This window comes from Cervus elaphus, chromosome 31 (assembly GCF_910594005.1).
Source record: "Cervus elaphus chromosome 31, mCerEla1.1, whole genome shotgun sequence".
NCBI lineage: Eukaryota > Metazoa > Chordata > Mammalia > Artiodactyla > Cervidae > Cervus > Cervus elaphus.
The window spans coordinates 51841347-51858649 of record NC_057845.1 but is presented as its reverse complement, the minus strand read 5'-3'; the positions used below and the strand labels follow the sequence as shown (position 1 = coordinate 51858649).

The 17303-nt window shown below is 41.4% G+C and overlaps 1 protein-coding gene across 3 annotated transcripts in view; it reads left to right on the top strand.

Annotated features, from left to right (window-relative positions):
- Positions 1-13316, top strand: part of MORC1 (MORC family CW-type zinc finger 1) — a 151058-nt gene extending 137742 nt beyond the window's left edge. For 2 of the 3 annotated variants that reach the window (XM_043892900.1, XM_043892898.1), the window contains 4 exons: positions 507-594; positions 2822-2875; positions 9790-9984; positions 12545-13316. In XM_043892900.1, the coding sequence (XP_043748835.1) occupies positions 507-594; positions 2822-2875; positions 9790-9984; positions 12545-12703 (496 nt within the window). In that variant the 3' untranslated portion in view covers positions 12704-13316. The remainder of the gene's footprint in view (positions 1-506; positions 595-2821; positions 2876-9789; positions 9985-12544) is intronic. The other variant, XM_043892899.1, reaches the window with a different exon arrangement.
- The last annotated feature ends 3987 nt before the right edge of the window (positions 13317-17303 follow it).

The window sequence follows — 17303 nt, the reverse complement described above, 5'->3', positions numbered from 1 at the left end:
GTTGGCTCGGACCTCTGCCAGGGAGACCATTCAAGTAGGTGCAGGGGTCTCCTGGACTGCTTGCTTAGGGATGGGCGTCGTGAGCTCATGCTCACTTGCTTTAATCAACGTCTTATTTTAAAATAAATGCAGGTTCACAGGCTGTTGTAAGAAGTAATACAGAGGTGTCCCCTGCACCCTTTATCTGGTTTTGTAACATCTTGCAAAGCTATAGAACAATGTATCAGTTAGGATATTGGCGCTGACACAGTCAGGATACACAGCACTCCATCCCCAGAGGATTCCTCCTGCTGTCCTTTGACAGCACAGCCACTTCCCTCTGCCCAGTCATGCCTTTGGTAGAACACTCTGACGCCAGTGATAAAAACTAACTGTTTGCCAGTTGTGAATGTTTATCTTTGCCAAGACAATTTCACAGAACCCAGGAGACAGGTCTGTTTCTGACAGATGAGCGCTGCGTCTCTTTTCTTGGTGTATTCCCGTCTCTACTGTGCTTACGTTCCCAGGGAGATTCTTCTGTATTTTTTTCCTGAGTATCAGCTACCATCAGAGTTTGGCCACACATCCCTGGAGGAACTTACAGCAAGTTTTGAGGTAAGCTGGCTTTTTTTTTAAACTTTGAGAAGATGACATAATACCCTGAATTGAATCTGCAGCGCAGAGAAATGTAAAGGGTTACCTAGAATAGATTCAGTGAATCAAGTGGGTGGCTGAGAATTAAAGCTGCATGGGAAACAAAGGTGGCCAAAGTTTAATTAAACTCTGGGAAGATTGTGCAGACTGGGAGTAGTTGGTCACTGAGATGGAAAGAGCAGGACATGGTCCTTGACTTCCCTCCCTGCCCCAGAAACGGTCCCTGTTCCTTAGGTACTCTCCCTCAGCCCCCTTTTATGAGGAACCAAGGAGAAGACTGGGTTAGAGTCAGTAGGACATCACAGGGAAGGATGAAGGAAATGGTGTCCACATTTACGCAGTCTCCTCTCAGGGGCGAAGCTGTCTGTGATGAGAAGGAAAACTTTGCCCAGCATCCCCTGGGGCACACGGGCTGAGCGTGGCACCAGCTCCCAGGAGGCAGGCCCTGAGCTGCTGAGTCCCCGCAGGCTGGGCCCAGGCTGAGTGAGGGGTGCAGGCCCGAGGCCACCCGAGCTGCTCACGGGGCTGGAGGCGGCCCAGCGGGTGCAGAGGGTGGGGGGCTCCGTCTCCACCCCCACGCCTGGTGTCGCTTGTGGAAAAGATGGGAGCATGCGAAAAGGGATCAGTGAAGAGCAGAGGTGCTGCGTGCCTTCACCTGATCCTGCATGAAGTCACAGGTATCAGTGAGAAGAGCCACGCGTGATGATTCTCAGAGGTGCTGTGTGCCTTCACCTGATCCTGCATGAAGTCACAGGTATCAGTGAGAAGAGCCACGCGTGATGATTCTCAGAGGTGCTGTGTGCCTTCACCTGATCCTGGATGAAGTCACAGGTATCAGTGAGAAGAGCACTCGTGATGATTCTTGGAGGTGCCATATGCCTTCACCTGATCCTGGATGAAGTGACAGGTATCAGTGAGAAGAGCCACACATGATGATTCGCAGAGGTCCCATGTGCCTTCACCTGATCCTGGATGAAGTCACAGGTATCAGTGAGAAGAGCCACGTGTGATGAGTCTCAGAGGTCCCGTGTGCCTTCACCTGATCCTGGATGAAGTCACAGGTATCAGTGAAAAGAGCATGCGTGATGATTCACAGAGGTCCCATGTGCCTTCATCTGACCCTGGATGAAGTCACAGGTATCAGTGAGAAGAGCCACGTGTGATGATTCTCAGAGGTCCCATGTGCCTTCACCTGATCCTGGATGAAGTCACAGGTATCAGTGAGAAGAGCCACGTGTGATGATTCACAGAGGTCCCATGTGCCTTCATCTGACCCTGGATGAAGTCACAGGTATCAGTGAAAAGAGCACACGTGATGATTCACAGAGGTGCTGCGTGCCTTCACCTGATCCTGGATGAAGTCACAGGTATCAGTGAAAAGAGCACGCGTGATGATTCTCGGAGGTGCCATATGCCTTCGTCTGATCCTGGATGAAGTCCTGCATCACGGCTTCTGTTGCTTTGCCGTCGACTCTCAGCTCACTCTTTCCCGTGGAGCTTGACTCCACGGCTTCGCTGGGCTGCCTCGTCAGGCCACTGGTGACCACTCTCCTGACCTCTGCAGCAGTCGCTTCTCTTACCTGACCTCTTGGAGACATCAGTGCAGTTGACCACTCTTTCTTTCTTGGAGCACTTTCTTTGTGTAACTTCCATGACAGCAGAAAATTTTCACTTTCCTGCTTCCCTCCCTCCCACCCTCTGTGCTGGCCGCCTCTTCTCCATTTGTTTGCTAGGCATTGGCATTTCTGAGGACATGTTCCTGTCCCACCTTCTTCTACTAAATGTTTCTAGGTGACCTCAACTAGTCTCTAGCTTTAAATACCGACCCATGGGTCAGTGTCTGTCCCCAGATTATTTCTGTTGTGTCCCCATCCATGATATCCTGACTCCAACCTCTTTATTTATTATTTATCATTTACTTTTCCCTCACCTTGATTTTCTTTTTCATCTGCAAATTTTACAAACCATATTGTATAATGTAAGCCACCTTAATCGCTTTTTAGAATGAGGTGAGGTCTACTGTAGGTAATTAATTAGACTCAGACTTAAAAGACCCACAGTACCAATATTGGCAAGTTCTAGACTCTGATGCTTTGTTTATACCAGATACTTACACGCTATAACTCTGCTGTAGACAGCTCATTCTCTAAAAGTTAATATCCTGTTCTGTTATCATTTATGAAAACAGCTGGAGCAGTGCCCAGAACAGACAAACAAAAAGCTGAAAATGTGTTTCAACCAGGTAAGCTTCCTTTCAGTGCAGTCATTTATATTCTAAATGATCCTGTGTTCCAAAGGAGAAATAATACACATTTCCAAATGTTACATTTGAAAGAAAATCAAATTTGCATTCACTTATCAAGACTTAGATTAATGTGTAGCATGTCAGATGTCACAAAGCAACATCGTTTTGAATTTTAAAGATGCAAATGTTTCCCAACCATAAAGCTTATGAAACACTTGGAATTGGACTATATTTTGAACAGGAAATGTGACATTCGGAGTCTTTAAGAAATAGAGTCATTGAATCTTCGATACACTGTGCTAAATCAGAAATCATTTGTACGTCAACGTCCTTGTTTTGGACAATATGATATCTCTTGGGTTTCTAAAATTCTATCAACAGTTTTTTAAGTTTATGATTTTTCTCTTTTAAAAGTGGATATAAAAATAGTTAATGCCGATAAAAGAAATTAAAAGGAATTTTAAGAAATTCATCCATTGTCCCAAACCATTCAGAGATCACTGGTATTTTTTGGTGTATTTCATTATAATCTTTCTCTCAGCAGACGCTTTTCTTTCTTTTTTTTTAATTAAGTTTTCTTATAATACAGTGTATCTAGTTCTTCAAGATTCCCTTGGTGGGGGAGGGGAAGAGAGTCCACAGAGTCCTTTGGCTCTACTGGAGAAATATCTCAAAATCATATGCCCTCAACTTCTTTAATTCACACTTAAGGGAACTGAGATTGCAAGGTGTGAAGTTGGCCCAGTCAATACAAGGGATTAGCATTGGAGCCAAGTGCCACCCCAGAAGTTCCCAGATGCTTCATGGAGGCCACAACAGTCTGGAACTTTTCATGGCACCAGGGTCAACGCGGAGATGTTTGGTCTCCGCTGACCCTTCACCTGTGTTTGCTCTGACAGGTGCACCAGCTCCATCACTAGCACACATACTAGCATCTTCTTCCAGGTGCTTACGTTTACAGCCATCTTCTGGAAAGCTCTCGTAATAACATGCAAATCTGTAAAGACTGGGAGGTGACTCATGCTCCCCGAAGTTGTGTTCAGTATAGCCATAAGCAGAGGCATCTCCTTATCCCTTTTGTAGGGAATGGAGTAACATTTGAATATTCATGTTTTATAAATGAAATAGAAGTTCCCCGAAGCATGTAACTAGGCAGACTTGAAATGAAAATTAGAACCTAATCTAGATTTCTTCTAAAAAGGCTGTGTCACAAAGTGTTTGAATTTTCGGGTGTGTCTAAATGTAATACCCCTGTTGATATATTTGCCTCTGATGTCTCTCCCTGAGTGTCTGCTGGCCTGTGATAAGCAACTGGAAATGAAGGAATATTGTAGCTCTTAATTTCTCATCATTGTTCAACTGAAAAATGAATTTATTTTCTGGATAATGTTTTTTTTGAGAAAGCTGCAATTGAACATTTTCAGTATGAAGACTTAGCTGTCAGCGTTTCCTAATAGAATAAAAGACAGCCTTTTTTTCCAGCTTATTTTTTATCTTATCCTAGCTACTGCTAGGATAGTAGTAGCTACTATCTTAGTAGCTAGGATAAGTAGTAGCTTATCCTAGCTACTGCTTATCCTAGCTAATACTAGCACTAATATTTTCATCAGTGAATCTGACACTGTGATTGACTAAGAGTCACTAGTGTCAGGCACTAAACTAGGCTTTTATTTATGTGGCCTCATTTGACTCTCACGTCACCGGGAAGGTAGGTGCCACTGTCTCCATGTTAGCAGTAGGGAAGTGGAGAATCAGAAAGACAACATTCCAGTGTCATGATTCAAGTCAGGAGGAGATTCAGGGTTGGAACCCAGATTTGTCCCACTCCAGAGCTCTTTTCACGACCCCACCTTCTTCCATCTCATTCTTATCCGGACTGTAACAGTTCATCCTTACAGAATTTTCATGTGTTACTTGTAGTAGGTATATTACAGGCTTCTCAGGTGACTCAGGGGTTAAGGATCCTCCTGCTACGTAGGAGATGTGGGTTCAATCCCTGGTCCGGAAGATCCCCTGGAGAAGGAAATGGTAGCCCACTCCAGTATGCTTGCCTGGGAAATCCCATGGACAGAGGAGCCTGGTGGGCTATGCAGTCCATGTGGTTCCAGAGAGTTGGACGTGACTTAGTGACTCAACAGCAACGATAGGTATACTGCAGCGTCTCAGCCCATTGGTATAAGAGATTCTTGTTGACTTACTAGCCGCCTTGACGTTGCAGGATGAGTGGTATACGGGGAGATGCTGACAGTAAGCTCTGGTGTGGGGAGGGCGTGTGGTGGGCAGGCTGCTCAGTGTCCCACCAGGAATGGCCCCAGCTCTGTGGTAGACAGCTTGACAAGCCAGTGAGGCTCCTGGGTCTCTCAACAGATCTTCATCTCTTGGTTAGGGAACTCTGTTTTAAATATTTACACTGTAAAACTTAGAAATTTGCTAAGAATTAGTTTGTCATACATCTCAGCATATCCAGGTTTATCCATGTCCTTCATGTCTGTTCTAAATGATATTTTTTCAGTGTCTACACTTGGTAGTGGAACCAAGTTGTTGGGTCTTGGAGGCCAGACTGAATAAGTGTTTATTCAGCATATTAACAGAGGATGAGTAGAATCCTCTTAATGTTCAGGGCAAGTAGGACTCAAAGAATCAAAGCAAATAAAGTCAGGAGACTATGAGTTCCTTTTGAAACTGAGATCACAAGCAAAATACAGAACAATTGAAATCATGAGTTTCCTCACATGATCTTAGGGACTTTGTTAATGTCTGGTAGCCTTAAGTGCATGGTTATAAAAACTGTTAATATTAAAATCATTTGTTGAAATCTGTTAGGGGATAACTGCGCACCTTGCTTTGAGGTATGTGTGTTTAATGAGGAGAGGACCCCTGGTAGTTACGAACTTCTCTGGTCACCTTGCCCTGACTGCGTCAGCAGTGTCCGTAACTACTAGGACAGCAGCTGATTCATAGCACCATTGGTGGTCCTGTGTAGCCCAACCTTAACTACCGTCTTTCATTCTTTCCTTTTGCAAGCCATCTGCTCCATCCAAAATGGAGTTGCCCCAGCCTGCTACATTGGCCAGCCTCTGAGCCTTTGCCCATGCTATCCCCCCCAAATACTCTTTCCCACTTCCCCAGTCCACAGGTGGCCCACTGAAGTCCTACCCACTCTTTGTAGAGCTTAGCCAATGCTTCCTTCTATCTCAAGCCTACCTTAGTCTCTCCATATGAAGCTAGCTAATCTTGATTTCTGTGTTCTGAGTGAACCTTAAAAAAAAACCTCTATTTTAGCATTAATTAAATTTTCTGCCTTATATTACAGTAGTTTCTTGTATTCCATTTTCTCCCCAATTAGATTATAGAGTCCTTGAAATTAGCAATCCTCTCATATTCTAGAGGCATCAATAAGAACCTTTGATGCATCTGGACCTTACTATCATGCATTGAATCAAAGTTGATTATTTCTGCTGTAGTGCCTGCCTGCACAAACACATGCATATTCTTATAAATAGAAGACAAAGATCTATAGAAGACAAAAATCTATAGATCTTGTAGGCCTGCCTTACTTTGTGCAAACTTGTTAGGATTCTGGAGCTCCAGAGCTGCCAGAGCTCTGACTTTTTAAATTCAGGCAGAAAATTAAATCTCAGTTGAATATCCTTTCTTTCAAATCCTAATTCCATGCTGAATTAATAGGGTTTGGAAGAATTCCATTTTTGATCCGCCACAAATACCTCTACAAGAGTGAGTTTACCCAGCAGAACTAAGCCTCTCATCCTGTTAACAATTCTCTACCCACCTTAATTAAAATGTTAAAACAGCCAGAAGTCTTTTTACATTGAGCTTTAAAAGTTGTCAAAATTGTCACCTTTTATAGAAACCTCATGGAGATGTTAGCCTGAGAAAGGAAGAAGCATAAATCAAGAAACTGGCTAAGTTGGCCAGTAGTGTTTGGAGTAAATATAGTTCAGTGGTTACATGATAGTGAACTTTGAGAGACTGAATATGATTTTGAATATAGCATGCTGTATAAACATTTTTAAAGCTATACTGTATTAACAGTGCTGTCTTTTGAACTTTAAAAAAAATTAATTATAGATACCCAGCAAATTATAGAATAGTGGAGAGGTCCCGTGTACCCTTCATCCAAGTTTTCCCAATGCTTATATCTTTCATATAAGCATTTCATATAATTATAGTATGATATCAAAACCAGGAAATTGAAATCGGTGGAGTGTGTGTCTCATTTTATCCTGTGTGTGGATTTGTGTAACCACCACCCCTGTCAGGATTCAAACTCCCATTTTACCACAAAAATCTCCCTGTGTTAGTGTGTAGCCCGCTATAGTCACGTGCCACACACACAAACACCCCTCACCCCAGGCAACCACGAATCTGTCATCCATCTCTATAGTTGTGTCATTTGAGGAGTGTTATTGAAATGGAATCATAGAGTAGGTGTCATTTTATGAGTGGCTTTCTTCATCAATGAAATTTCCTTCAAATCCATCACGTGTGACAGTTGTGTGTTTCTTTTTATTGCTGATGAGCAATACTATTATGTGTCTAAGTAATATTGTTTTTCATATTCTGTATTTCTTTTTGATTTTCTCTGTTTGGGTTTGTTTTATTATTGTTGTTGCCTTTTATAAGAAAGTCTTTCCTGGCTATTGTTCAGGATGGCAAAAGCTGTAAATTCTAAAGTTCTGAAAACTAAGAACTATAGTTGGCTGCTGACATCTGAGCTGTCTATAACTCTGCCGTCATTATTCCCACTGTGTTGAATTATTTACCCTGCTCTCCCTTCAGGCCGTGGGAGATCTCACTTCCTAGATTTGATGGAAGCCTCCACTGGAAGTGTCTGTGATGCTTCCTGGAGGAGGTGGTGGTCGCCTTAGTTGTAAGCCATCAGCTTCTTGTAGGTTGAAGAAAGGATGTTCAAAAATGGCTCAGGATCTCAGAATGTAGCCTGTTTTTCAAGGCAGGATTGGCCCACATGTGTGAAAACCCCTTGCTGGTGAATGCTGAACATCTGCAATCCCAACTCTTCACTGTTTAGTTCCCTGTGGCATTGGTAATAAAGGTGCATGAAACCAGTTTTCGTTTTTTTTTTACATTGAGGTTACATTCCAGAGGGAAAGATAGATAGTATGCACTTACATAAGACATAAACATACAGTGTGATATGCTGTAAAATAATTGTGCAAGACAGTCACGCTGTGTTGGGGAAGGGGAGGCTATTTCAGAGTCAGAGAGCAAGGAATATCTGAGCCATGTTTTAATACTAGTTGAGGCCAGGAATGAGCCTTGTGTAGACCTGGGGCTGAATTTACTGAACAAAGAAGCAGCAAGCACAAGAGGGCCTGTGACAAGAGAGAGCTTGGCGTATGCCAGGAAGATCGAGGGCTAGGATTTAGGAAGTAAGGTAAGACGAGGGAAAGCCAGGTCAGGGGTTTCAGGTCTAATGCCCTGTGCCCTCAGACAAGCATCCAGGCCGTGTAAGTCTCTACAATACCTGAGATTCCTTCATGCGGCAATCTATAGATCTCACAATGCAGTCTTGTCTTTAATACTGCACATGATATATATATGGCCCATGTTTGCCACTGTAGAGTGGTATTTGGGTCCCCACTCCCAAATATCCCCTCAGTTAATAGCACATGAGAAGTTTACGTTTGCAGGTAAATTACTGATTCAACCTGACTCAAGTACCTTAAGTCAGGACTTCAATGCTCTTCAGTTTAATGGAGAGTCCGCACCCTCCTCTCCACTCTAGTAATACCTGTGCCTGACTTGGGACACAGTACACTTTCTCCCATAAGATACAGTATTCACACACTTGTATTCTCTTATTCTGTAGACTAGAAGGTTGTGGAGGGCAAAGAATGAACCTTCTGATCTCTTCATCACCTATTATAAAATTCAGTGCCTGAATTTAGGAAGTGGTTAGTGACTATCTACTGAACAGAATTCAGTGTACTTAGGGATGTTTGCTTGTTTCAAGAATTGTATAGAAAAAGGAGAATTGTGTGGGAGGTCAAGGCGTAGTGAAACGGAATAACACGGACAGAGCCGGGCCAGGGCCTGCCCGTGCGGTGAGGTGTGGCGGAACACAGGCCCGGCTGCCTTACCGTTTTCCCGGCGACCCAGCGTGTTAGAACACGGGACTCTCCTTATTGCAGAGACATTCAGATGGTGGTCAGAACAGAACTTGCCCTGTATCTCTTTTCTCAGAATACCCCCGGCCTCCTCAAAATGTGGATGCAGGCAGTTCACGTCACTTTGAAATCGCAGCATTTGCTGTTCCATGCCGGCTCCCTGCTCCGTTAAGTGTCTGAGGCATAATAAACATGGGCTCCTGGAAAATCACCAAGGCTCTTGAATCAGCAAAGGGCATACATGTTGGCAGATAACCGTAGCCTTTACGTCATATCAGACAACCCAAGGAGACTGGCAAACTAGGACTTCCTCTTATCGCAGCTTCTGTGCTTCTCAGACGCTCCAGATTTGAGTCACGGGTGACACATAATCTGTCTAGAAGCCCCACGTTGCTGCTCGTCTGTGGCCACCGGTGCTGTGGAGAGGGGGCCCGGGCGCCTGCCCCCTCGTGTCCTGAGGAATATGGTAGCCCTGTTGGGAGAAGAGATCCAACCGTCACTCACTGTCTGCTTCATTTCAAAGCAGGGGTTTCTGAGCCGCCCTTGGTGTGCCTGCTTGTATTGCAGTCACTAGACTGTTGTACGTTTTTCCTCCTTTCTCTTCCTCTTCCATCAGATTGTCAGTTCCCGTAAGGGATGAGTGTATCTTAAACGTAGACTCCCCAGGGCACACACATATAGGGACAGCTGTGTAGAACTGTGATATGAAGGGGAACGTAGTCTTTTTAAAATATGCTAAAACCGGTTTAAAACCGTTCCCAGATCCGTGATGTGTACATGGTCCAGTATGAAAAGAAACTGAAGAGAAAGATGCAGTCTGTTATCTGTGATGCAAACAGTAGAGAAGAGGCTAATGAAGCATCTCTGGGACAGTGTGAAGAAAAAAGGAAACTGACTGAAGAAAAACTGAATAAGCTTCGTGTAAAACTGGCCGTATTATTGCAGAAGCTTCAGCTGGTGAGTAGTGAAGTGTTGTTTCAGCAGTAGGAACGCACGCAGTGGAGAGAGCCCCGGGCTGACTTCCTCTCCTGACTTCGTCGTCCACCTACTGAGTGGACGGGTCACTTCCTGTAGCCCTCACCCTCCCTAAGAAGGCCTGGAGATTACGTATAAATGAGCCTTCAAAGTGTAAGTTAGAACACTGTTAAAAGGCCTATTTTTTCCCTTAAAAAAAAAATCAGAAGCTTTGGGCTGTTGATATATTTCGATTATTCTGTCTTCTCAGTAGCATATTTCTAGTAGGAATTAAAAAAAATTTTTTTCAGACAACAAAACATTTTAATTTTTATCCTAATACATAGGTTTAAAAATAGACTTTTCTAATCTTAGAAGCGAGGTTAGAGAAATCAGGAAATATCATGTAAGTATGAATTACTGTTCTTATTTGTTTTTTGTATATTTAAATACATAAAGAATTGGGCTTCTGTGATAGATTGGGTCAGTAAGGAACAGTCTGTCTTTGATTACAGTATATAGAAATGCTGGGGAGACTACATCAAAAATTCAAATATATATAGCCAATGTTGAAAAGTCTCTGTAGGTGTTAAAAAAATAAATTGAGAAATCAACAGTGAGCCCAGGAACTATGTCTGTGTTGCTCAGCTTTTCTTGGGGTGTAAACGAAGGTTGTTGAGTGGGACTCCTAGGAAAGATCCCTAAGAGGGGTTCAGAGAGCTTTGCGGAGGCCCTCGGGGCAGGTCTGTGTCTGGAGCGAGCTGGCATCATACACGCAGCGCCCGCACACGGTTGCTTCCCCAGCACTGTGGGTGGGCACCTGCATGCTCTCAGGCTGCTTCCCGGCCAGCCTTTGGCTCAGCTCATTGTCATGGTAACCTGGAAGACCCTTAGATATCCTAGAACCTGCTTTAAAATTATGCGGAACAGGGCCTGAAGGGGGAGAAAACTGTCTTGGGATGCACAGGAAATTCGGACGTCGGCCCTGAGTCTGGGACAGGAGATGGGTCCTTCCTGGGCCATGCAGGGTGAGAAGGCGGGAGCTGTCCCCCGCGGAGAGTTCGGCCTGGAGGACGGCCTTGCTGGTGAATGGGGTCCACACGTGGTAGGGTTTCAGTGATGCCTGTTCTTTCACTAACGAGAAAAACTAGAGACCAAAGTTCTTTATCACAGTAACAGAATACCGCTCTCTGTCAAGAAAGTTCATAAAAATTTTTGGTTCTCGTAATAGCAAATCTGTTCAGCTAAGAAAAAATAAATGAAAGAATAGTAGTTTATGCTTCTCCTGGGTTTCCTCAAAGTAACCCAAGTAATGATACCAGCACTAACTTAATTTGTTTTATTCACAAACTTTAGTAAAGAGGTGAAGGGCTTTCGCCACGTCACGTGAAATGCTTTATCCAGTATCATTGAGAGGCGCTCAAAGGGCTCCTGCTTTCCCTACTGGAAATTTCCGTTGTCACTGCCTCTGCCTGAGCAGCTACGATGGAATAGAGCAGAGACAAGAGGGTAGATGTTGGGGCGGCTCATGAGGAAGCTGAGGACAAGAACCAGCCTGGAGTCCTAGGAGGGAGTCTGGCCTGCTGGGTAGAAAGCGGGGGCCAGGGGATTAGACCGGACTGAATAGGCTGAGAGCCGTTATTGTCAGAAAAGGTCACACGGGGCTTGCCTCAGGGTCTGTGAATATTTTGAAATCCTCGTGAATATCGGCATCATGGAGACCCAGCTGCAGAAACAGGGTCCGAGTTAGAAAGCTGGGGGGCGGCGTAGTGCAGACTTGTTAGAGGACCGAACAAATCCAGGGCGACGGGAGCAAAGCAGACAGCGCGTTTACTGGGACCAGAAGAGGGATGGAGAAGCTACGGCAGTGCCAGATACCGGGAAACAGTGACAACATCGGGATTATTCCTGAAAGGTCCTTCCTAAAATCCCTTCTGTCCGTGAGCTCAGTTGGAGAGCAAGTTGATCCCGTGGTCGGGCCTGGGGACTGAGATTTAGAGAAAGAGGGAGCATTTGTCCAACTGCTCATGGATCAAGAAACTTAGGGAAGGAGAGCGTGAGGTTACCCCAGCAGAGAAAGAGAGAGAGAGAGAAAGGGGGGGACAGGTCAGGGCGGCAAGCCCGGGCTGTGGGGAGATGCTGCAGGGGAAAAAGGAGAGACAGGGAAGTCAGAATTTGCCCACCCATCTCTTTTGCCTCTAAGGCTCAAAATTCATGAATTTTAAGATGGAAGAGGAGAGCGTGCAACTAACACACACACACACACATGAGATGAGTGGGGGCTCTAGGAATATGACAAGTAATTAAATCAAAAGGAAAAAAAAGACCACAGTTAAACAACCTCTACTAAAGAAGAAGAAGAAGATCCAAGGTCCTAACCACTTGTGGACATAAAATGAGATTAAATTCAAAATCATTTCAAAAGGTTAAAAGTGTTATTCAGATGCAAACTGGGTTTTGTTGCTACATGACTTGTAGGGAAGACTGGTCCAAGGTCACCCAGACAACCAGACTCAACCCTATAGCTTCTTCCCCTATTATGACTGCTGCTTGTCTTTTCCAGGGTGGTCCAGCCGGAGACCTGGAGCAGATTGACGCTTACTTAGAAGCTTTGCTAAAAGAAGATAATCTCCTTTTTCAGAAGGCTTTTGTTAATAAAGTGACTACGGATACAGGGCATCGTCTCCTTTTAGAAAAAGAGGAAAGTATTTCTCAAAATTAGAAGTCAGAAAAGGCATTCCCTTTTTTAAAATGCTAATAAGAAAAAAAGGAAGAGTCTTTAAAAGAGAAATCTCCTCTGTTCTTGTTATTGTAAAGTTCATCTTGTTTAATGGTAAGAAAATTTTATATTTTAAAAATGGAGACTGAGTTATCATTTGCATATTTCCCAGTTCTGTGTTGTAACTCTTCCTGTTCTTTCAGAAACCATTTCCAGAGTTCTCTAATTCTCATGTGAGCTACTAAGAAAGATAGATATGTCGTTTAGGCTTATATTTTGTTTTCACTAAAAAGATTGTAAAAACAGTGGTTCCTAAGAGCAATACGCAAAGACTACAGAATCACTTCCTTATGAAACTTCAGTTGAAAAAGACATTATACCCCTTCTCCACTACAACCAGCACTCAGTAAAGCAGGTAATATACATTCCCAAAACAACTTTGGGATATATTTTATATGATAATTTTATTGTTGAGTTACAGAAAGAACCAATCTTCTAGGTATAATGTGAATACATATTACACATGTGTGTAAGAATTGTACATTTTCCTTGATAACTTTTATTTGTTTAGGAATGTTTGCAACTTTGGATAAGAGCAATAAAACATTTAATAGTTTGTGTAATTGTGTAATTTTATTTTTATGTACATGCATGTAGTACAAAATTGAAAACAGGTGAAATGGAATATGGTGAAAGTTTTTACCATGTTCTTGTCTTTAGCTACTTAATTACTCTTCTTAAGAGGCATGCTTTTAACAGTTACTTATGAATTCATCCAAAATCAGTCAGTGTATATAAAACTTTATAAATTATTCTATGGATATAAATATGGTTGATGGATGTAATAGCATCCAAAAATGCTGGTTTTTTTCCTCAGTTAATTTATCTTCAAGATCATTCCATATCAGAGTCAGTACATGTAGGACTGTCTTATCTTTAAACTGCTCCTTATTATTCCATTCTATAGATACACCAAAATTTATTTTACATAAATATACATTTTATGAGGGACATTTACATTTTTCTTCTTTTTTCTTTCATAAGGCTTGTGCTTTTCATTCTTTTTTTAACTAATTTTATTAAAAGTGTAGTTGATTTACAGTGTTTTATTAGTTTCTGGTGTACTGCAAAGTCATCCAGCTATCCATGTATATAATAGCAGCATTTGTTAATCCTGAACTCCCAATTCATTCCTTCCCCCTCACCTCCTCCCTCGGCAGCCATAAATCTGTTCTGTATGTCTGTAAGTCCGTTTCTATTTCATGGGTAAATTCATATTTCAGATTCCACATATAAATGGTACGTGATATCTGACCTTCTCTTTCTCACTGACTTTGCTTGGTATGATAAACCTCTGGGTCCATCTGTGTTGCACCAGTTGGCCTTATTGCACTCTTTTATGGCTGAGTAATCTTGTGTACATTTGTAGCACATCTTTCTCCATCCATCTGTTGATAAACAGTTAGGTTGATTCCATGTCTTGGCTGTTGTAAATAGTGCTGCTGTGAGCACGGAGGTATGTGTATCCTTTTGGATTATAGTTTTGTCCACATAAATGCCCAGGAATGGGATTGTTGGATCATATGGCAGTGCTATTTTTAGTTTTTTGAGGAATCTCCATTCTGTTTTTCCATAGTGGCTGCACCAGTTTACATTCCCTCCAGCAGTGTAGGAGGATTCCCTTTTCTCCACACCCTCTCCAGCATTTGTTCTTTAGTCATGGCTGTTCTGAATGGTGTGCGGTGGTACTTCATTGTAGTTTTGATTTGCATCTCTCTGATAACCAGTGATGTTGAGTATCTTTTCATGTGCCTAATGCCATCTGTATTTCTTCTTTGGATAAGTGTCTATTTAGGTCTTCTGCCCATTTTTTGATTGGTTGTTTAGTTCTTTTGTTGTTGTTGAGTTGTATGAGCTGTTTGTATATTTTGGAAATTAAGCCTTTGTTGGTCACATCATTTGAAGATATTTTCTCCCAGTCCATAGATTTTCTTTTTGTTTTGTATGGTTTCCTTTGCTCTGTGAAGGACTTCCCTGGTGGCTCAGACGGTAAAGCGTCTGCCTGCAATACTGGAGACCTAGGTTCAATCCCTGGGTCGGGAAGATCCCCCGGAGAAGGAAATGGCAGCCCACTCCAGTACACTTGCCTGGAAAATCCCATGGACTGAGGAGCCTGGTGGGCTACAGTCCATGGGGTCACAAAGAGTCAGACACAACTGAGCAGCTTCACTTCACTTCACTTTGCTCTGCAAAAGCTTATAAGTATGATTAGGTCCCATTTGTTTATTTTTGCTTTTATTTCTATTGCATCTGGATTCTGACCTATAAAACATTGGTAAGATTTGTGTCAGAGAATGTTTTACTTATGTTTTCTTCTAGGAGTTGTATTGTCCCATGTCTTAGGTTTAAGTCTTTAAGCCATTTTGAATTTATTTTTGTGTATGGTGTGAGGGTGTGTTCTAACTGCATTTATTGACATGCAGCCATTCAGCTTTCCCAGCACCACTTTCTGAAGAGACAGTCTTTTCTCCATTGTATATTCTTGCCCCCTTTGTCAAAGGTTAATTGACTGTAAGTGTTTGGGCTTAATTCTGGGCTATCTGTTCTGTTCCATTGATCCATATGTCTGCCATTACCACACTGTTTTGATTAATGTAGCTTTGTAGTATTGTCTGAATCTGTGAGGGTTATGCCTCCTACTTTCTTCTTTTTCTTCAGGATTGCTTTGCCAATTCTGGGTCTTTCCTTAAGGTTCCATATAAATTTTAGGATTATTCTAGTCTGTGAAAAATGTAATGGGGAATTTGATAGGGATTATTTTAAATCTGTAGATTACTTTGGGTAGTGTGGCCATTTTAACAATGTTAATTCTTCCAATTCAAGTGCATGGAATATCTTTCCATTTCTTTGAATCATCTTTAGTTTCCATTATTAATATTTTAGAGTTCTCAGCATATAAATCTTTCACCTCCTTGATCAAGTTTATTCCTAAATATTTTTTATGCAATTTTATTTATTTTTTTATTTTATTTATTTATTTATTATTATTTTTTTTATTAGTTGGAGGCTAATTACTTCACAGCATTTCAGTGGGTTTTTGTCATACATTGATATGAATCAGCCATGGATTTACACGTATTCCCCATCCTGATCCCCCCTCCCACCTCCCTCTCCACCCGATTCCTCTGGGTCTTCCCAGTGCACCAGGCCCGAGCACTTGTCTCATGCATCCCACCTGGGCTGGTGACCTGTTTCACCATAAATAATATACATGCTGTTTTTAAGCAATTTTAAAAGGGGTTGTTCTTTTATATTCCCTTTCTGTTTTCTCATTGTTAGTATTCATTCTTTTTTCCACGTTTATATTTTCTCATCCTTTTGGATTTACATGCACACAACAGTGAACATTCTTATAAATATGTTCATTTCACATGTGTGCAATTGTACTTTTTAAATAAAATTTCAGAAGATGAATTGTTGGGTCAGAGTATATGTACATTTTATATATTGCTTAATAGCACTTCATAAAAACTGCATTAATAAACACCCCCAACAATATATGAACGCCTGTTTCCTCCCACCTTCACCAAAATCATGAACTATCAAACTCTCTTACGCTGTCAGTCAAATAGCTGAGAGTGACATATACTTCTAGCTTTAGTGCACGTTTCTTATAAGTAAAACTGAGTGCTTTTTCATGGTTAGAATTCCTTTGAATTTTATAATTTGGCCTTTGTTCATTTTTCAACTTGGCTATATTTCCCTGCTAATTTATAGGAGCTATTTTTATATTTATATTAAATATTTTATATTTTTATATCTTTTTTATATGATGTGTATCACAAATATTTTCTCACAGTTTTTCATTTAAAAATTTTTTATGGTGTTTTGAGTCACGTGAAATTTTTGGTTTAATTTCATTTATGGCTTCTGGACTGTTAGTCATATTTAGAGAGTACTTTTCAATGCTAAAATTATAAAGAAAGTTTCCCTTGCTTTCTCTAATAATTTTGATGATCATATTACTAAATCTTTGATTAATCTAGAGTTTATTTTGATGTAAGAGGTAAGTTAGAAATCTGACTTTGTTGTGTATGTTTCAAGATAGCCATAACAATGAACCAGAATTAACAAATGAATAATCAATCTTTTCCCCAGTGATCTGCAATACCATATTATTGCGTGTTAATTTTCTATTTTTATTTTTGCTGAGTTCTAAAAAACAAAAATTTTCTATTTTCTCTATTGATCATTTCATCTTTTATTCTCTTGTTGGATCCATGTTGTTTTGCTAGGGCTAGTTAATAATTTTATTTTTTGAAATATTCCTTTGTATCCTTGCATGTGCAATTCTCATTCAAACTTAGAATGAGAATTAGGTGTTCATTCACTATCTACCCCTCAAACTTTACTGGTATTTTAATGGGTTTGTAGTAATATTATAGGTTAATACAGGTAGAATTGCATATATATATCTGTCTACTCAAGACCAAATAGGCTTTTCTATTATGTTCAAGTCTTCTTCACTAGTAACCTATATTAGAATTTTAAATTTTTCTTCAACTACATCTAGCATATTAGAATTATATTTATTGTAATTAAT